Here is a 22,379-nt window from a genome sequence, read left to right as displayed (position 1 = left end):
CCTGTAGCAGAATCCGTAACTCTCATTAAACATCTGGATAAAACTTAACAGTCATTAATTGATGGGGGGTCATTATTGTAAGTGGAACTAAACATAACTAAAAAAAACTAAAAAATAAAATAAAAAAAAACATGTGGCACAAACTCGAAAATCCAAATTTTTATATATATATATATATATATATATATATATAGTAATGACAATTTTTATATTTTTCATTTGATTTTACTTCAAATTATTTAGTTATTGTGAATAGTTACATTATGACGTATTTTAGATATGCAACTAGGAGTCTTTCCAAATGCAAACGTGTAATAATCAAAAAATTATTAAGTGCTTGAGATTTATCTACTGGCTCGAGAAACAGTGGGTACTAAATGATATGTGGGATCATGAGTTCCTATCCAATTATTATTTTTATGTTAGATCCGAAGCTAGTATCGTAGATTTGCAAAAATATTTGACTATTTTATTTATTTCGAGCATTGCTATCAAAATGCAGCTAGTATCACAGATACGCAAAAATATTTGCAATTTGTTTGTGTGTACAAAGCTCGACTTTCACTTGTTAGTCTGAAGAGGGATCTCTTTCCCGTGTGCCTTTTTTGTGTGTTTTTTCAAATGGTGATATTATGTTTGTCAATCTGGAGGTGAATTTATGTTTATCAATAAATTTTGTACATATCTTCAAAAACAGAAGTTAGATGATATCTACATGTTGAAAACATTAGCTTCTCAATATACTTTTTAGGTTCAATTTATGGTGTGAACAAAATATTTTCAGGAGTAAAGAGGGGTTGACATCATGGGTTTCCTCTATCTGCTGAATCTAAATTTGCGATTAAAAAATAAAATAAAACTAGTGATACCCCCACAAGCTAACCACCAGTCAGGCTTAATGGTTTGCACATGATTAATTAGTCGAGCCATAACGAGTGGGATTGCGAGCTTTAAGTCGATACTCAAATGTTCGAAAAAAAAGTCAGTACTCAGTAGTATGCATAAAACCCCATTTTGTTCGTTATTATTCTCGGCCGCAAAGCACCATAAAAAAAAGAAAAAACCAACACCAAACCTTCTTCCTTTTTTCCCCTAATCTCTTGGTTCGCGACTTCACTGCCTACGAACAGGTTTGGTCTCCTTTTCTTTCTCTGAACTGTTTTTTTTATTTTATTTTTTTATCTTTGCAATTTGGTGTTCAGTGTTCTCATCAATCAGTTTTGCCTCCTGTTTTTTTTAGTTAAATTGCTGATACCAATTTATTGCCCAGAATCCCCATCAAACTTATAAAAAAAAAGAATCACTCTTTATTAATGAAGAACAAAACTTTAACAATGAAAATTCGGTTTTGATTAAATTTGGCCAACACCCAGGTGGTATTTTTAATTAATTCATTTGATCTAAACTAGCAGTAGGAATAATAGAGTACACACAGTTTTTTGTTTTTCGGTATGGAAAATATGTAAATTATATGAGAATCTGGGTAGTTTTGCAAGGAAATGTATTTTCGGCATTCTTTTTGTAGTTGCATTACCTAATCACATTGCTATGGATGGCAATAGAAGTTACTTTAAGCAACATAATCTGATTGATGGTGCGGGACATATCGTCGGATTTTCTTCGTTAATGTCAATGTTTAGATATTGTAATGAGTTGGGGGTAAAGTATGTGACGATTCACGCGTTTAGTATAGAGGATTTTAAAAGAAGTCAAATATTTGATGGACTTGATGGAGGAAAAGATAAAAGGGTCGATGAAAGAAGAGAGTTTGGTTAATTAGTATGGGGTTCGGGTTTACTTTATTGGAAACCTGAAGTTATTAAGTAAACCTGTGAGAGGTTGGCTGCAGAAACTATGGTAGCAACTGCAAAGAACTCAAAAGGGGTTTTATCGATATTTATTGTGTATACTTCCAGTGAGAGATTTTACATGCTGTTCAAGAATCTTGTGATTAAAATGTATCGAGTGATACAAATCAGGAAAAGAATATCATTGACGTGTTAGATATTGAGAGGCATATGTACATGTTGGTCGTACCTGACCCTGATATTATATTCCGCACATCTGGTGAGAACCGTTTAAGCATTTTTTCTTTTGTGGCAGAGCACTAACTGCCTCTTGTATTACCGTCTGTTTTGTGGCCTGGGATTGGTTCCTGGCACCTGGTTCGTGCTGGACTTCCAATATCATTTTTATTATTTAAACAAACAGAAGCAGACATGAACTGAAGTACAGATTGCATGGTTTTGTAGGATTCCTAGTGGTAGCTGTTTTTTAAGTTCTATCTGGTCTTGTATTCTAGTTCAAATATCGATTTTGAACATGGGTTGAGATGATTATATTAGCAACCTTGGCATCAGTTCAGGATTATATGTTCATGTATCAACTTCTAATGTGGATTGAATTATTCACATCTTCTTTTTCTCGCTCATCCAGCTCCTGAATGGAGTTCTATGATTGTTTTTTGGCTATCTACTATATCTTTCTTATTTGTTGTTGTTTTAACTGATTTTATAAGTGAAGATGAGCCTGAACTTCTTCTTGTCTTTGTTTAAATGAGTTTATTTTACTCCCAATTAATGTCATTTCATCTGATTGACACTAAGTACCTCCCGGATAATGAAATGTTTTTAATGTTGATGGTTTTTGTTTTTCTGCTGCTGTTGTTGATGTTGTAGTAATAGCTTTACTAACTGTGTAATTCATCACATTGATGCTTGTTCTACTTTCTAGGGTTTCTTAGAAGATGTCCAAGATGAGAGCTTTATGGCAAGCCTCTTTGACCGCCACTAAAAGAGGTATGTATGTACGCTACAGCCCTCTTTGCTGTCATCTGTCATCTGTTTTCTATTTCTATGTCTCTTCCTCCTGAGTTACTTTTCAAATTTGTTATGTACTTATGTCTTGTCATCACTCAAGTAATTGGAACCTTTAAGACACAACTACTATTCTATTGCAATCCATCTTGGACAAATCAAATTTAGTTTACCCGAACTTCTGTATTCTTTGGCTCTTTGCATATATCTTCTATTAGCGTGTCTTAATATTTAACACTTTTCTATGCTGTGATAACAAGTGGATTGCGCTCATGAACTTCTAAACCTATTAGCACATCTTTATCACCTATGAACTTCACATCTTCTTCACAGTTTTCTAGTGTCTCACATGTATGATTATAAGTGCGATAGACATGTTGTCACGTGTTCTTTATCTAGAATGTCAATGTGATGGTAACTTCAATGGTTTTACATTCTTAAGAAGCATCATATTGCTAAAAGTAACCACGATGATGCAATGTCCACTCTTGTCCCATCTATGTTGACTTGACATCTTTATAGGTCGATATTCAATGCAAGCTGATTATGTTTCATCTGTCATTATGTAGCTCTCACATGGAACATTGAGGACATGATTCCTCCAAGCGAGAGATTTATATACAACTTCAATTCAAAAGAAGAACTTAAAAAGTGGCATTTGTATTCAGATTCTGAATATGGAGGTGCGTACTGTCTTATTTAAATGTACTGCTGTGAGTGCTGTTAGCCATGCCGGGTATTTAATTTTATTTTGTGTAGAGGATACATCTCATGCTACTGTCATGCCTTGCAAATCAATCTATATCTGTCTTCATGCATCCGATTCGAATGTTATGCTTGGGGGGTGGGTGTTATGTAAAATCTTTCCCCAAATTTCTTTGACCACCAAATGTAATAGTTCTAAGATATCACCGTTTACTTCTCTTGAAGTATGTATCTTCGTATTTGTTGACTGAACTTAAAAGAACTACATATCCTTAACATATTGTACGATAATTGCTTTGATAAAAATGTGAAAATGTTCGAAAGTTTAATTTAAAACTTCCAACTCATGTTTCTGTCTACTTGGCCATAAGAAGGATTGTTTTATGTATATTTATCGTGATACAGGCTTATCATCAGCTGCATTAGAGATCACTAATACCGGAAAGGAACAAACTGGCACTGGTTAGTAAAAGTAGCATATGAGGATTTCTGACCCCGCACCAATCACACACCCATCCACACTGAATACATGCATATCCCTCTCCATATTTTATAGAAAGCCATTTTTTTTCTCTTTCGAGGTGTTGATTCTTTAAAACAATTTAGGTGTTTTCTCTGGGAATCTGTCTCTTGATGTTACAGAGGGTACAAAATGGAATATTAGCAGGAGTGGCTTCTGTGGAATGAGGTCTAAAAAGGTGAACATCGATTCTGTAGTTTTGTTATTGAACAATGTTGCATATTTGAACAAAGTATGTTCATAAACAAATTTGGTGTTACAAATTCTATTGCACGTGTTGGTTTTCATATAAAACAAATAATAAATGTTATTTCTCAAAGGATACTCTCGCATTTGAGGTCTCTAAGAATTTCATGCATGATTCCCTTGCAGTTTGATGGGTTTATTGATTTAGATCCATATGATACTATAGCACTAAAAATTAAAGGAGATGGGAGGAGTTATATATCCACTGTAAGTTCTTTATCTGGTTAAATTTTTGAGAGGCTTGTAACATGGCACCATAGTGCCGCCTTTCAATTTTAAGGCTCCAATATGCAAGACGATTTGAGTTGATGGTAAGCCGTTAGTAACTTTGATGGTGTAGATCTATACAGAGAATTGGGTAAATTCTCCTGGACAAATGGAAGATAACTCATGGCAAGCTTTTGTCTCTGTGCCTAGAGACGACTGGGTAATTGCAAAGGCAAGTTGAGTCCCTCTTTTAATGTGTACACAGTAACATCAAGCTCATATATATAATTAGATTTCACTTTGCTCTTTTTGTGCAGATTCCTTTGGTGCATTATCTTCCTACATGGAGAGGAAACGTAATAGAGGCAGATATAGAAATGAATCCATCAAGAGTTGTTGGCATGTCGCTGTCTGTCAATGCAGAAGGCGGAGTTCCAGGGGCACAAACTGGCCCAGGTGATTTTCGCTTGGAAATAGACTGGATCAAAGCCTTGAGAACACAATGAAGTATTTGTACTTGTAAAAGATTTTGTGCTCCCGTCAATAGCTAGATGTTTGTTTCTGTAATTGTATTAATATAAAATAAAATATGGACATGGATACTTGTCCATCTTTGTTCCTAATCTGGAATGGAATATATAGACCAACCTTACCAGGTGAAAGTCGTCGTTTTTGATACAGGATTTAATTTTGTTTTAGAAGATGAATTTAGCTAAAGTGTGAGTGTACGCAGTTTCAGAGTAGAGTTAATGTTGCCTAAATGCCTAGCTTTGTAGTCTTGTAGATGTTTGAATGATTGTTATAATTATAATTGATTAATTCATGTTTGTTTCATGGATTCTGCAACTTCGGTGATTAACTAAAGTAAAAGTATAACTAAGTTTTGCTATAAACGTATAGTAATTAGTAACCAACTAGATTTAGACATTGGTTTTATATAACATTTTCATTCAAAGTGAGCTTTTTTTTAGCTTCAAAATTTGTGTCAAAGTTGTTTTTTGGTCTACATAAAATGATGCATCATATATCATTTAGGTATTTTAAGTCTCAGATTTGAAGTTATGTCTGATATTAACTTGCGAGTTACAATACTGATTCGAAAAAAATAATATTAAAAAGTTGTTAGAAATCTATAAATTACAATTGTAACGAAGTAGGAGAATACTCTGGTTGCAATTGTGTGATTTGTTTCGTGACTTACAAAATTATCTAAACTTTAAGTTAAAAATTGTAAGGTATTGATATATGAAAGATTTAGTAGGACGGTACTTACGCAATATAACAGTGGTGGTTGTTACGGTGGTTTGGTGTGGTCAGCGACAGGTCTGATGATGACGACTATTGATAGTGGTGTTGAATGATGTAAATTGATACAAATGTAACTTATGTAAAAATGGTGATATTAAGGGACTGGTGCCGATGACGGCGGGCAATGAGTGATGTTGGTAATCGATTTAACGATAATTGACCTAAAGGGATAATAAAAATATATTTCAAGATAATGGACTGTTGGTGTAAATTAATTTGATAAGAGTAATAATAGTCATTTTTCATCCATCATTAGTCTAACTTTTCAACTATGAGTGTAAAATCTTTATATAGTATTATAGATATAGATTATTAGTGGTGGTACTAAAGGGTGACAAAGGGTCCAATGCTCCACTCAAAAATTATATTTTGTCATGTATTTTTGAACTTTCATAGACTTTTAAAAATTTCAATAAGTTTTTAACATTTTGCTCTATTTTAGATTTATTTTTTAATGAATTTTCTAATTTTGCCCCATTTGAGATTTTTTTAGTGGTGCCACCTATGTAGATAGTTATTAAATAATCTGAGAACTAAAGTTCTATTTCATCTTTGGTTTGTGTAAATAATGATCCGTTCAATCTTACCTTTAGAAGAAATCGTCTATTACATGAAATGTCACATCTGCAAAAAATTGGTATGGACGCTTATATAGATGTTTGAACTTTATATTACTTTATATATTTATTTTGTAAATAAAATCTTTAAGATACGATAAAGATTAATATGAACTCTTACATGGAATGTTTGCTTCGAAATTGATCAATGAGTTTGTTTTTAATTTTTCTTTTCTAAAATTAGTTACTATTGTATTAAAAAACGGTTAACAACCTGTAACAATTAACAACCTCTTTTCCTTCATTCGCAGCCATTTGCTGCTACACATCTGCCGATGCGGAACTCCTCTAACTGTTAGCGTCATCACGTTTTCAATGAAACCTAATTCAAATTATCAACAACACATACATATATTTAAGATCAATAGTACGTATGCATACCTCCATATAAACATCCATATCTATATGTAACTTTCAATGGAAAAGAAAGCCTTTTATTTGAGAAAGCCGTAAGAAGTAAAAATCAGATTGAAAAGTGAAATATGAAAATTATGTGGGTGATAAATCAATGAGTGGGCGGTGGGTTGAAGAATGAGTACTTGGGATTTTGGTTGCACATGGCCAATTTATATGAGTTTACATATTGCTTCTACCAATATTGTAACACGTATTTGAAGTTTCAGTAGAAAATTAATTAATCTTTTACTTTTGGTCCACCAAGAAAAAAAAGTAAATCTAACACATTCCATTATTAGTTATTTATTCAAATGAAATTGCAATAAAAGTAAGTAAATAACATATTTATTACTACGTAAATAATATTGTGTTCAAAATTAATATCTTTAAATACTAATATACATAATTCAAATTAATAAATAACTATAATTATAATACTAATAATATGAATATAAATAATGTTGTTACATGATACTTTATCGTATTAAATAGTAACGGATTCTTTTATATGTTGTTATTTTACGATGGTTCGAATTAAAGTATAAGACTATCTTTGCAGAAATGTTAATATGTGGATTCAGTTTTTGAATCTTTCAATTTCTTTCAAACGTTATGTTTTCTGGGGCAATGCCCAGGTAACGAATACTAGTTTATATCTATAAACCCTTCACATATGATTAAATCTAGTCCTATTTATACAAGAAAATTAAAATTTTTGTTTTACAAAGCGCAATATAAATCCCCTGTTTAACAAACACATAAAAAAAACAAGAGGTTAAAAGTGGCGATACATAAAGAGTTGAAGGACTGTTTATGAAATATATCTGAAGTAAACGTTGCCCTAGCAGCACCTCCTTATAAAAGTTTTGATATCCTTTCAGCCGTTTTAATCAGGGCGTATCAAATTCAAACAAATTTCTGCTAAATCCACATCTTATCTTATTACAGGTATATTCTTTTAATATTAAATTAATTTCAATTTATTATAAGGTTAAGATGTAATTAGTGATTTATTAAAATTTTATCTAAATGTGTGCTTTTAGCTCTATCTCAGTTGTATGACTGTTTCTATATATATAGATGTATACATATATAGATAGATGAAATACAGAATTTTTTTATATTTATCTCGAATTTTAGTTTTTACAACAGAGGATTTGCTGTTTTTTTTTTTTTATAAATAAATGTGTAAAAGCTTTTGCCTTTTTAAGTTATTTACTAGATTATAGCTTCAATTTTAGTTTATATATATATTTGTTTGCCAAAGACTCGACTTTTTAGCCTGCATATGAACCCCTTATGATCTTTTTAATGGTTGATATAAGTTGTTGGGTTAATTTTTATTTAAAAAAATGTTGAATGTAGGTTTAGTACGAAAATGGGTGGAAGGAGTTACTCACCTTCACCTCCTCCTAGAGGCGGTGGCGGTCATGGGAGAAGGGGAAGGAGTCCTAGTCCGAGGGGTCGATATGGCGGCGGTGGAGGCGGTGGCGGTGGTGGACGTGGTCGTGATAGGGATCTTCCAACAAGTCTTCTAGTTCGTAATCTTCGTCATGATTGCAGGTTTGTTCTTGCCCCTTTTGTTTGACAAATGGATTTTTTTTATTTACTTTGCAAATACATCTTGTATTATTGATGTACTAGTACTCTTTGTGATGAAAAGAGGGATACTAACTTTAAAATGGTCAAGAGCTGATACATACGTCACAATTATTTGTCTGTGTGTGTGAAAAGACACACTTTCTATTGCTCGTAGTATCTTTATCCATTTCTCTATGATTTCTCGTATATAGTTCTTTTACATTTTAGGTTTGAGTTCTAAGAACTATCGTTTATGACCTGTGCTATTATCGTGTACGTTTTCTATCCCTAGTTAGTATTACGCAGTAGCTAAATTGCTCAAACGAGGCATCTGTGATGTTTATTATTGTAAGAAATCACAACCAGAATCAACAAATCTGATATTCAATCAGATTAAGAACAAGAAGTAGTCGAATTCGAATGATTATTATTATTAGAGTTCAAGGTTTATTATTACAAAACACTCAATAATCATCAATCGATGATTATCAAAACCAGAATAATATATATATCGATGTGATATATATATATCAATACAGAAATATATGAACAAAATATGAGAGAAACAATAGAGATAGATAGATAGATATTTTTCGACTGAAACCCTAAAAGGGTTGTAATGGAGCATATATACTCTCCAAGATACGCAGAAGCACAACATAGCCCCCTCCTTTTCTTCTCTTCATCACTTCAAGTCCAAATCTTCAAAGTTTTTCCTTTTTTCCAGCTTTAGCCTCTCAAATACACAAAATGTACCTTGCACATCCAGAAACTTATAATTAGAAGAGTTAAACTTGTATTTTATCAATAATTTTATTAAATTATAATTTAATCTTTTGCATCAAGTACTTAGGCCATCTTTCCCGGATTGTGTATTGTTAGTATCTGATTGTGATTTAATAGTTTGAAATGCATTGCGTTTTTCTTTATCTAAACGTTAAAATGTAAGTTGATGTGTAAATTATATGTATTGTATCTTTTAAACTAAAGGCCATGTATTGTAATCAAGTACAATGTTTCATTACTTATTTACATGTTATCGCTAAGACATATAATGAGTTGTATATTAACATGGTCTGTGATATCATGATTTATCGTGTAGTGTCGTAGTATCAATGCTGCTGTGTTTCTTAATTACGTATTGATGTTTGCAGGCCTGAAGACCTTCGTAGGCCATTTGGACAATTTGGTCCTTTGAAGGACATCTATTTGCCAAGGGATTATTATAGTGGGTGAGCTGGTGTACTCTTCACATGTATCTGTGCTATACAGTTGAACTGTTTCAATTTTTTTTTTTTTTTGAGATGGAATCATGAATTTTATGATATATTTCTGCTTTTCTATACACCAAAATCTCTATTTTTAAAACTCATAAGTTTGTATAAGCCTAGCAAACTTAATTCTATTTTTTTGTTTTGTTTGTGTAGTGTTAAGTATACTTTTATTTGTAAATAAAATTTGATGATATCATCTCGTTTCTCCAATTGGAGTGTTTAAGCTGTTAAGATTCAACAGTGAAGTGATATAAAAGTTTTTGAAGACATCAATCATTTAAGAGTTCTCTTTATAATTTCCAGCACCATATCAAGTAGTAAGAGTTTTGTACAAGATGGTGTATATGTTAGTGAAGATGTGAAGGAAATTGAGTTTGTTATTATTCGGAAGATTTCAAGATTTCTCAAGTCTTGAAGAATTTCAAGTCATGTTATTATTCATATTTGCAAGGTCAGCAGCCATGTGCTTGCTTTATCTGCTTATGATGATGACTGGAAGTATGCTGGGTTTTTATGCCAAATAATATTACTGCCCCGCAACTGTTTGTAAACCATAAGGGTGGTAAACACATTACTAGCTGATTTGTTACTTTAGAGTTTTGTGAAGTGATAATCCAAGCTCTTTTTTATAAATCACAAATCTTTTTTTTGACATCACCTTTTAAGATGTACAAATGGCCCAAATGAGTTTTGGGTCTAACTTAAACAGTCATAACTAAATATGTGAATGCAACCTTCCTTATTGTATCTTTTTGCCTGTTTGTGCAGGGAGCCACGAGGGTTTGGGTTTGTTCAATTTCTTGATCCCGCTGATGCTGCAGAAGCAAAATACCAGATGGATGGTCAGGTTCTTCAAGGAAGACAACTAACAGTTGTTTTTGCAGAAGAGAACCGCAAGAAGCCAACTGACATGCGGACAAGGGAGCGCAGGTAAATCTACTCACTTTCTAATTTATTAGATTAATTAGAAAACTACGTTGAGTCGGTTTTTGTTCTATAACTTGTGATTCTTTGTGCCATGTTTTTCTGGTGGTTTTTGCTCTTAGTTAAGAGGTTGACTTTTGGTACCATACAGCGTGGTGTTTGACTGAGTTTAAGTGATTTGTCACTGTATTGTGTCTTGGTGTGCATCAGTAACAAGTATAATGTCAAAAATTATTTGAAAAATAGAAATTAGTCTTTTTACCCAAGTGACTCTTGGTTTCTAACTTTCTATTTTTACCAATTACTGTAAATGATATGAATAGCTGAGTCTCAAAATTTAAGCAACTAGGGTTTATGCTGTATAATTATACTGTTTCCATGACATTTTGGTTGTGATATTCATATTATTATATTGCTTGTAGAGGTGGTAGGTTTAATGATCGCAGGAGATCGCCACCACCTCGGCACTCACGCTCTCCGCCACCGCGTTACTCTCGGTCCCCTCCCCCACGCTATGCTCGATCGCGGTCTCACAGCCGTGAATATTCTCCCCCTCCAAAGAGAAAGCAGCATGCTAGGTATATGTTCTTTTTAAGAGTTAAACAAATACTATTTATTTGGGTGTTGATGTTAGTTATATGTGTGGCTAGGTCTATCTCCCCTGGAGAGAAAAGGAGATCATATTCGCAATCTCCTGTAAGAGAGCGGTCTCCAACTCGTAGGAGCCGCAGCCGAAGTCCTGTTATGGACAGATCACCACCCTACAATGGGTCAAGAAGCCAAAGCCCACTTCCACCAAGGGACCGTAGCCCTGTAAGGGAGCGGGCCCGGGCACCAAGGGATCCTAGCCGGAGTCGGAGCCGAAGTCCTGATGCTCGTGCTTACTCTAGGGCTGAAGCTTCACCTAGCCCTTAATTATGTTTTGCGACCTTTTTTGGTTGTGGTTTGTGAACGCTATGTTGAGAATGGTAATCTAGGATGTTTGTACTGTACTATTTATGGATGTTCTATCGGTTGTGCTTAAGATTGCTTTGTTTTGAACTTCAGTTTATAATTAGCGCATGAAGTTTGCGTTCATATTATTGTTATTGATTTTTTCTAGTTAGTGCATGAAGTTTGTTGTTGGGACCGTTATTGTTACTCGAACTGGTCTATCCAAAACTCCAATTTTTTGTATTTTAACAGACGTGTGTTATTTTTTCAAACACAAGCACATATAGAGGCGTCAACAGGAAAATATATCAGACTTTATTGCAAAAGATTTATTTAAAGAAGAGACAAGTAGTTGCAAGTAAATAATTTTTGTGAAAATCTGTAGAAAAGAAAAGATCTTTTTTTTTTTTCTTTCAGTCCGACCTAATACAACATAGCCAGTTAGTCAAGTTAGTTGGAACAGGGACACGTGGATTTGGAAAGGGATGAGAAGAAAGACTTTTCGGTAAAGAATATGAGGAAATTATTGACCATGGAAAAGGTCTACAGCAATCGATTGGTATTCAAATGGGTGAATTGGGTTCCAAAGAAATGCATCTTCACTTGGAGGGCGGTCCTTGATAGAGTCCCTACTCTGGTCGCTCTTAAGGCTCACTTTTGGTAACTTGAGGTGTGCTTATGTGATGACGGGCTGGAAAGTATTGAACATGTGCTTTGTTATTGCCGTATTGCATCACCTGTTTGGAGCTTGGTTAGTAGTTGGTGTCTCTACCCCCTTTATTTTTCTTGGACATTAAGGATCTTGTGGTCATTCACAAACATTCGGGGTCAGGAAAGAGAAAAGAAAGATTGCCAAAGGCATTGTGTGGACGACTTGTTGGTGTATCTGAAAGGCTAGAAATGATAGAAGATTCAACAATGTGGTTGCTTGCCCGGTAAATATTCTTCATAACATTAAAAGTCTTGGTTTTTTATGATATAGGAATAGAACCACAAGGAAAGAAATAAGTTTGAAGGATTGGTATAATTTCGATATTGGGTAACCTTATATGTAATAACTTGTATACAGGTCACTTGTGATTTGCAAGAACCATTGTGAATATATATATATATATATATAGTGAAAAGTTAAATTAAAAGCCTTTAAAAAAACAAGAACTTTTGAGAACTTTTTAAAATCAATCTTGACCATTAAACATTATAATCAATGGCTTAAAACACTTATGGCACAATAGTAATTAAATTGAATATCAATTAACGTATTTTAAAGAATAAAGGGTATTATAGTCATGTAATTATTAATTATTTCTCTTCCTATTTCCTAATTATATGGGAAAAACCATCAGGCTTTTATTAAAGAAAAAGAGTTACCTAAATCTTATTTTTTATTTTTCCCATCTCTTCTTCTAAATATATATTTCCAGCCACCAAAATAAGCTTAGAAAAAAAAAACATATGATCAATCTACTTTCTCTTTTTTTATGCCCAGCCATCAAACAAACTGATATATATAAATAAACTATTACTGATTTTCTTCCACTTATGGTTGTAGTAAGTAATTAATAAATCTTCTTTACATACATAATATAGATAATTTGGATTTTATATGTACTTTTTAAATGCTTCATCGAATTGAATTCGAGATACAACTCTCTTTTTTTAATTATTTATTTTGGTTTAGGCCGAAAAAATGAACATGAAATTAATTACTGTATATTTTTATTTTTATTTTTATAAATTATTAATTGTATACTTTCAAAATTGAAGACCTGTTGAAATTTGTTTAGAAAAAATAAGTGAATCGAATGGTGGGTCTCTATGAGGCTAGTATGTTTACATATGCACAATTATACATATTCTAATTTGATTAGCATTTTTATGTCTTTATTGGTTTTACAAGCATATTTATGCAAGTCGATCATAGATATGCAAGTCAAACATATATATGCAAGTCACTACTTGACATTAGTACTCTTATAATTATGGAACTTTTAATAAATATAACTACTCATAAATATTGCTCATTGAAATGAAAACACAAATTTACTATTATATTCTCTCCTTAAAAGTTCTCAAAAGTTCATACTTTTTAAGAGGTTCTCCAAATAACCTTTCCTTATGTACTTCTATCCTCAACAATATCATTTACATGAATTGCATGTATAAAGTTTGGAAACAAAGACAACCTCCTTTCTCCACATTAATTGTCAATTTATAACTTTTCTACAAATTCGTAACTTTTCTAATGTTCAAAAAATTTTTTTGTAACTTTTTCTCTTTAAAATGTTAGACTTACATTTAAAGATCGATATTCTCAACAATATTATTTAGGACTTCCGTTATCATTAACTCAAACACTAAAATCTTAGTTTATTGATGTCACATTATCATTTATAGTTAAACTAAAAATCACCTTATATAAAATTGAAAACACACTAAAAGTATATTATATTAATATAAAAACTTTTCAGTAATAAAAAAGTTTCAAACTTTAGATGAGAGTTCAAAATTTAATAGCTATAGTCCATTTGAACACATTATAATACTTTACATGTTAAAACTGAAAAATATGAAATAATAATTAGAAAAAAACAAAATGCAACCATTGTTTTTACTGATCTTTACTATAGTTATTATCTAACTTATCTTTTTCATCAAAACAAAAGGCAAAACACAAAGAATGATTATTTTTGTTACCAAGTACAAATCATTACAAAAAAATTAAGTAAATGATATAAATGAAGCCAATACTCCCAGACCGTGTACGTCGAAGAATACGCTAAAACCTTTAACCTTTCGCGCCGAGTTTCGACGTATTGGATCGGAAACGCCGAGCAATATGCCAGCTCTAAAGATGGTCTAATACTTTTTTTTGTGTGTGTGTGTAGGGTTGGTTCTCATTGGTAGTGGTCATATACTTCCAAATGACCACCGACACTAAGGAGATGATTTCCATATATTCATCAAAATTTGGTTTTGATACCCTTAAAGTTCAGGCCTCAACAAGGCAGAACCAAAGAGAGTAGTGAGGGGAGAGGAGTGAAAACCCGAACTCTTTTGAGCATCTAAGAATCTTGATTGTCTTACTGATTTGTTGTATGCAAAACTAACAAACATGGAAAGAAACACTAAAAAGATTGTAAGGGTATCAATTGTCTACTTGATTGGAGTTGTGTTTCTAGCCGTGGGCTATCTTCTTATAAGTGGGTTTATCAACGATAAAGAAGTAGGATATCATGTTTTACTTTTTATCGCAATGGTTATTCCGGGGTAGGGTCCGTATGTAATGACTATAGCCAATGTCATGGTTTTCGCCCTAACTTTTCAAATAACGATGCAGCTGTTGGTATCATCCAAGTAAGTGTCAGGTTGTTCATTAATATATTTTTTTTTTTTTTTTTTTAATGTAAATCAGCTTGTTGCATATATAAAAGAAAAGGATATGATTGAACAAGCTAACACTTACCTAGATAATACCAGCAACTGCACCGCTAATTGGAAAAGTTCAAGGCGAAAACCATGACATTGGCTATAGTCACTACATACCGACCCTACCCAATAATAACCATCACGATAAAAAGTAAAACATGATATCCTACTTCATTATCGCCGATAAACCCACTTATAAGAAGATAGCCCACGACAAGAAACACAACTCCAATTAAGTAGACAACTCATACCAATACAATCTTTTTAGTGTTTCCTTCCACGTTTGTTAGTTTTGCATACAATAAATAAGTAAGATAACCAAGATCCTTAGAAACTCAAAGGAGTTAAACTTCAAGAGTATCAAAACCAAATTTTGGTGAATATATGAAAAATATCTTTTTAGTGTTGGTGGTCATTTGAAAGTATATGGCCACCACCAATGAGAACCAACCTTACACACACACACACACAAATATTAGACCATCTTTAGAGCTGATGTGTTGTTCGGCGTTTTCGATCCAATACGTCGGAAGTCGGCACGACAGGTTAAAGGTTTCAACGTATTCTTCGACGTACATGGTTTGGGGGTATTGGCTTCGTTTATATTATTTACTTAATTTTTCTGTAATATTCAACAAGGACAATAATCATTCTTAGCGTTTTTTTTATTTTGCGTTTTGCTTTGATGAAAAAAATAAGTTAGATAATAACTATAGTTAGATCAGTAAGTAACCATGATTGCATTTTGTCTTTTTCTAATTATTATTTCATAATTTTAGTTTTAACCCGCAAAGTATTATAATGTGTTCAAATGGACTATAACTTTTAAATTTTGAACTGAAATATTAGTTGTTATAATTTTTTTTTATCTAAAGTTCGAATTATTTTATTATCAATGAGTTTTAATATTAATATAATATACTTTTAATGTGTTTTAAAATTTTATATAAGGTGATTTTTAGTTTTTTTTTTTGAACAACCAAAATTTATTAATAAAAAAGAGAAACCTTCGGCAAGGTACCGAAAGATTACAATTTACAACAAAAGACTTAGACTAATAATCCAAATAGACCATGGAAAATTAAAAAACTTACAGCGTTTAGACATCCAAAGAAAAGATAACGATAAAATGGAAGTGAACACCTATATAAGGTGATTTTTAGTTTTACTATAAATGATGATGTGACATCAATAAACTGAGATTTTAGTGTTTGGGTTAATGATAACGGAGGTTCAATGTGATGATTCGATGTTTTGCTGATTTGGTATGAATAAACTGAGCTTCAGTGTGGTGGGTTAAAGATGGTCTTAGTACAACTAATTTGTCCAGAATATTTTTGATGTATATATGTATTTTATCCCCGCAAGTATTAGGTTGAGTTGTGAATGATGATGAGATCGGTTGCATGAACATGGGAGACAAATAAATAAGAAATGGAATAGGTTGTACATTTTTTTTGGTGTGGTTTATCGAAGAGTAATTATGATGATTGTAGCATAAAGTTTTAGTTTAGCATGTAATTTGTTCAGTAATTATGATGATTGTTGCATAAAGATCAATTAATTTGTTCATATATGTTTTTAATATATATAACTTGTTCATACAGTTTTATTGGCTATTGCTTCTGTAATTAAGCTTGAGTTCCGGGTCTCATCAATCCATACATTATTCGGAAACAAACACGGAAATCATTGTTTTGATATCGAACTTGTTAACCTTCATAGGAAGCATAGTCGTAGGATTCTTGTTGATCGGTGTTTGCATTTCGGTATTGTCGTCTATGGCTCATCGCTTCTACCTAGCTTGTTATGATAGTAGGATACATAGTCTATGCACATGTATATTGATCAACTATGTTGTAAGTTTGTTCTGGGATCATAGCAGGGATGATTTCAACTGTTGTTTATAAGCAATTTGGTTTAGAAGAGTTGCAATCAAGCTACAACAATGTCAATATTCTAGCCCCATTAGTTATTGTCGGCTTGTTTGTAGCCAAAATAAAGAGAGTTGTTCACCGAACTCCATATAAATATTGATTTCAGTTTATCTTTTTTTTTTTTTCCAACTTTAGTTAAATAAAAAATTTACAGTTTGTTAAACTTACTACAAACACAAACAACAATTTTTGACTAAACGATTTAGAGTTATGCTCAACAAAAAGAGAAACAAAAAGTTCAACAAAAAGAGAAACAAAAGTGTATAGTATATTATTTGAAAAATACTTACCAATTTATCAACAAAGACTATCTCGAACGTTTAGATTTTCTTCGGGTTGTCCACTTCGAAGTAGTTTATAACATGCACAACACGGAGTTGTAGATGATGGTTAACATGTGTTGGCTTAAGATCTTATGAACTAATGTGATCTTATTTTTTGTTGTTGAAGAAGAAGCCATAATGAACCTATAATGGACAACAAACTAAATTAAAAGAGATAATAATAACAATAACATAAGTATTCAATGTTAAATAATAATAACATTGATTAAATATGAACAAAGTATATAAATCAAAACCTTTTTGGTAGTCGATCGTAGGTTTTATTTTTGGCGGTAGTTATTTTTTGGTTGAGAACATTTAAAAGACTTACAACTGGCCGGCGACTGCTTGTAGCGGAGGGCGATGAAAAAGATAGGTGCACGACTGTGTGTGTTTTATATATCCACCAGCAACTTGTAGCTCAAGAAAAAGAGAGAGCGAGTGAAGGGTGATCAAGTGGAGAGATTTTAATGACGTGACAATGGTGACGTGACATTTTGAAGGCTGATGTTTAAAACTAGCATTGTTCCCTTTATTGCAAAAAAATTTAGAATGCGATCATTTAAATATACGAAAACTAAATAAGTTTACATTATTAGAAAATTTGTGTAAAAAAGTAACATTTTTTTATGAATTTTTCACTTCTTTTTATTATCATATTAAACTTCTAGATTTGAGAAACAGTGTGGGATTTTATTCAAGATAAGAACATCCCGCATTCTTTAAAAATCTATTATTTCTATAATCATCATTTTTAAATTCTTATTATATTATATATATAATATTATAAAATTAGTATATGACGGGTTATGCATCAAGCTTAAATGTTTAACAAACACATACTTATTTCTATAAGTGTATAAAAAAAGGAAAATGAATGTTTTTTGTAATAATTGATGTTAAAAAATGAAGAAAAAAAAACACACCAACGTAACATAAGCTCATTAAATACTAAAAAATGAATACACATAGCTAAAGATATAGATATAGGATATAAATATCTATAAATATCCACATGTATATATATATCTCGGAATGTTTATACCTTTAGAAAAAACTAGAAATCAAAGTACCAATATTATGGTTCATGGGAGGGAGAAAATGAAGGGAAATGTATAGAAATAAGCTAGGATAGTAGGATGATATATATGTATATCTACATATGTAACTATGCAAGGATAATATATGTATATGGTTAGAGAGAGAAAGACTAGCGAGGAAAGGAAAAGCGAATTCTATGGAGAGCAAAAATGGAGGTAGCACATCGCAAGTGATTATGTAATTCTTTTTTAAGCTCATTTAATTAATAAAAAAATATTATTTTGAAGAGTGAAAGAAGAAACTAGCATTTGAACATTTATTATGCTCATACAATGTAGTGGGAAAAACCGTTGGTTAAGATCAATTCTCAAGTCATTATCCAATGGTCATAGAGATACAAATATGAAAGATATCCCAAGGCTAAATAAAAGTAAAAACAGAATACACCCAAAGCAAAAATTGCATATAAACAGAAACAAGGTACAAGCAGTAAAAATGAATACCTGCAGCGCTATGCTTTACCAATCCTCTGAATAGTCAACATCATATTAAACAAAACAACACATACATACTACTCTAATACTATCAAAGGTGGTGGACCCCAACATCCTCCCAAACCATAATATATTGGTATATATGCAACCTAGCTAAAACTGATTACATCAAGGTGAAATTGCACCACTCATCCCAAGACAATGCCCACTTCTTGTTTTTATTTCAATACCATAAAAATCTGACAACTCTAATGTCTTAGAAAAATTTTTTGAACACAAATACTACCATTGTTGAACATGTTACGGGAGTTCCAAATGTACCAACATGTGATAAAAACGATCCCTTGGAATGCCAAACTCTTTGTCTTACCAAAACCAGAATGGGTGTGGACTTCGAACACATCTTTTACAAAAAAGAAAAAGAGAGGAGGAAGACTACACCATTGGGCAATTTCACCCCAAACCTCCAAAGAAACCTCGCACGAGCAAAACAAATGATCTACAGTTTCTTCCTCCTTCTCACATAACCAGAATAACAAAGAGTTAAACAAGCAATTTCTGATCTTTAAAACAAATAGCGTCGGTATATATATATCTCACCCTTTAAAGTTAAACTCACTTATGTTGATATATATATCTCAAATATTTGTACCAATTGACTCATGTAATGTTGTTTATGAAATTAAGGCTTTTCTTAAGAAAACGAAAAGTTAAACTAAAAACTTTAAATTAGATGACCCTAAGGTAGCTCCAGTGGGAAACCATTAAGTGTCTTTGTTCATATGTTCTTCACTTATCCAAAATTAAAGATTTTTTTGGTATACGTGACTTCTTGGTGTATGTAAGGATATGTAAAAATATTTGTATGGTTTGAAGTAAAATTGAAGATTTTTAAAATTTATATAAAAATTTGTAAAGATTATAAAGGATTTTGTAAATAATGATGTGGCAGCTGAATTATGTCAAAAAATGTTTTAAACATTGAAGATAGCTTAACTACATTGCAAGGGACAATCTTTTAACAAGGTAATTAGTGAAAATCCAACAATAACAGCATATGATATCAATTAAACTTTAATAAGCTTAGTATATATATATATATATGTTTTGTATTTTTTTCATATTACTATACTGTTTTATTTGTTGTTAGAATTTTAAAAACTAATAATCGTTACATCAACATATATACCAAACCAACTTACTTGGTTTTGGTTGCTTTGATTGCACAAAAATAATTTAAACGGTTTAGTTTTAATAAACGCTAGAAGGTTACCCGCACAATGCATCGAAAAGGGTAAGTAGTGGCAGCGGCGAAAACAGATGACCCCGTTGGCGGGGACAACGGTGGGTATCAATGTGGTTGTTAATGTAAAATTAATTGATTCAATGGGGTTATAAAGCTAATTTCATTAAAGGTATTATAGGTATATTAGGTGAAAATTTTTAAATTAATAAATAAAAAAAGGGTAATTTAGGTATATTTCAAAAGCTGAAACTGAAAAATAAGGGATGGTGATTTGATTTACAAGAGAGTATAGATTATTAAATGTTCTTCATGTTTATATCTATCAATAAGACTAAGGGGGTGTTTGGGGGTGTTTGGTACAATGAAATTGAAAGGAGGAAAGATAAATTAGAAAGACTCCTCAAATTTGGTTAGAATGGAGAATTAGAAAGAGAATCAAGAAGTAGGAATTAATTTCATTTCTTCCATTCTCTATAAATTGTATAGAATGAAAATAATTATATATTTTTTATTTTAATGATGTTATATGTATAAAACTTAAATAATATTTAAAATTTTGTATTTTTTATATATTCATTCTCTCCTTTTATCAAACGACAGATCTATCTTTCTAGATATTCATTCTCTTTCCCACTATTTTTATTTTACATTACATTTCCATTCTCTTTTAGACCTTCCCCCCAAACACCCCCTAAAAGGAGTGGTGATGGGGGGAGGGAAGGGCGTCTTGTGACTTGTGGGGTAGAAGAGTTTCCCCGCAAAAAAGCTAAAAACGGGTGGCTTTTTGAAGGAGGGGCGTCTTACGCCATGTGGCACTGATGTGCGTTTTATTTTAAGAAAAATGAAAGTGATTTTTAAAATGAAAAATAACACTAGTTTTAAATTTATAAAAAGTTGTACAAGTAATTACCTCAAACTAAAAACACACTAACAAGCAGAGAACCCGATGGTGCGTGTAGTATAGCTAGTGATAAGTACAAGATCGTTGGTAGTAACTAAGCTCGAATTCGGCTCAAACTCGTTTAGGCTCAGTTTGAAATGATTGTATTACAAATGGAATACGAATAGTTCTCGAGTAGGCTTGACTCATCTACACCCTTATGAACTTCAAGCTGAAACTGACTGTTACAGTGTTGCGTCAAGAACTCCGATGTTGCTGTAATTAGCTCTCAAATTTTCGATGCCAAATTGTTTGCAGACTATGCTTGGAACCACCCCTCATATCAACTTACACCATCGTCGTTGTTGTCACTGTTTCCATTGACAATCGTTGCCACCACCACCACAACCCATCTTCGCTGCCATCACTGCTACCGTCCTCGTTTTGTACGAGTTCCCTCTAGTTGACTTAAATGTTTTTTCTTTTTTTAACGGCAAAATGTATAATTTAGGCCGATGGTAACACCACCAGGTAAAAGTCAACCCGACCAAGGTATTAGCGGCGACGTACTCTGACATTGACAGGGGGTCGGCTAATTTCTTTGCCAGATTTACCATTACAAACATGGGGGGCCCGCAGTATTAGCGACGATGTCGCCGCTAATACTCTTCATGGTCGGGTTACCCTTTTTTGCCTGGTGGGATTACACTCCTCGATAATTTATTACTTGAAACTAGCAAGGAGCTAGACAAAGTACAAATATGAAAATCAGTGAAAACATAAAGTAAATATTAGAGATTAAAAGTGCATCATGCGTTCCAATCTAGTTGTTAGTATAGTGATCTTGCAGTTTCCAAAGGTAGCTCGTGTGCTTGATTTCTTTTTCCTTGGTCTGACATTCTAGTTGACTTAATTGTGAGTGGTTTGTATTGTAGTAACGTTGACATAAGTAAACTATAGTTGACCTTCGGTTTTACTTTGTAAAAAGTTTGACCTTTGAGTTTTTACTGATAGCAGTAAACTGTAGAGCAGTCTGTTCTGTTCTGTATTGATCTCGTCAAGTCACTCCGACGATCACCACCATCAATAATACACCATTGCTGTCATCAATCTCCTTCGTCTGCGTGATCAATACACATTAATGAAGACCATCAGAGCCGTCAACCATAAGAGCCGTCGTCAATCTGGCTACTGGTACGTTAATTCAGATTATTATTTTGTGACATTAATGAAGACAACATATCTAGTTAATCGTAAAACTAATCAAGTAGTAGGTTTGTGTTTGAGTTCTACTGGAGTTAGAAAAATAGTATCCTCAAATTCGACTTAAATGTGCTCAAATTCGAGTAGCTCGGGTCAATCTCACCCCAATTCCTAGTCATGTGTCATCTTGTCACATCTTTAGGAAAATATTTTAGGCACAATAGTCATTTTTTATTTTTTCAAAGAAGCTACTCTGCATACCAATTTCTGTGTGACCAAATAACCAACGGCAAATGATG

General features: G+C 32.4%; 2 protein-coding genes and 1 pseudogene across 3 annotated transcripts; all 3 read left to right on the top strand.

Moving 5' to 3' along the window:
- The first annotated feature begins 1,011 nt into the window (after positions 1 to 1,011).
- On the top strand, positions 1,012 to 5,328 carry LOC122603885 (probable complex I intermediate-associated protein 30). Of its 2 annotated transcripts, XM_043776728.1 has the most exons (8): positions 1,012 to 1,130; positions 2,734 to 2,798; positions 3,386 to 3,499; positions 3,927 to 3,983; positions 4,128 to 4,219; positions 4,414 to 4,494; positions 4,628 to 4,726; positions 4,812 to 5,328. In XM_043776728.1, the coding sequence occupies exons 2-8, from the start codon at positions 2,747 to 2,749 to the stop codon at positions 4,998 to 5,000; spliced, it is 684 nt and encodes a 227-aa protein (XP_043632663.1). In that variant the 5' UTR covers positions 1,012 to 1,130; positions 2,734 to 2,746; the 3' UTR covers positions 5,001 to 5,328. The 2 variants fall into 2 exon arrangements, with proteins under 2 accessions (XP_043632663.1, XP_043632664.1); XM_043776729.1 differs by lacking the exon at positions 1,012 to 1,130 and having other exon boundaries at positions 2,743 to 2,802.
- On the top strand, positions 1,335 to 2,140 carry LOC122602974 (annotated as a pseudogene).
- A 2,343-nt stretch (positions 5,329 to 7,671) lies between the features above and the next one.
- LOC122605814 (serine/arginine-rich SC35-like splicing factor SCL30A) lies at positions 7,672 to 11,671 on the top strand. The gene is made up of 6 exons (XM_043778772.1): positions 7,672 to 7,763; positions 8,181 to 8,378; positions 9,551 to 9,628; positions 10,439 to 10,600; positions 11,017 to 11,172; positions 11,245 to 11,671. The coding sequence occupies exons 2-6, from the start codon at positions 8,194 to 8,196 to the stop codon at positions 11,507 to 11,509; spliced, it is 846 nt and encodes a 281-aa protein (XP_043634707.1). The 5' UTR covers positions 7,672 to 7,763; positions 8,181 to 8,193; the 3' UTR covers positions 11,510 to 11,671.
- The last annotated feature ends 10,708 nt before the right edge of the window (positions 11,672 to 22,379 follow it).

The sequence above is a fragment of the Erigeron canadensis genome, chromosome 6 (genome assembly GCF_010389155.1).
Source record: "Erigeron canadensis isolate Cc75 chromosome 6, C_canadensis_v1, whole genome shotgun sequence".
NCBI classification, from domain to species: domain Eukaryota; kingdom Viridiplantae; phylum Streptophyta; class Magnoliopsida; order Asterales; family Asteraceae; genus Erigeron; species Erigeron canadensis.
The sequence above is the reverse complement of the archived record's forward strand: the minus strand, read 5'-3'. Positions and strand labels throughout refer to the sequence as shown.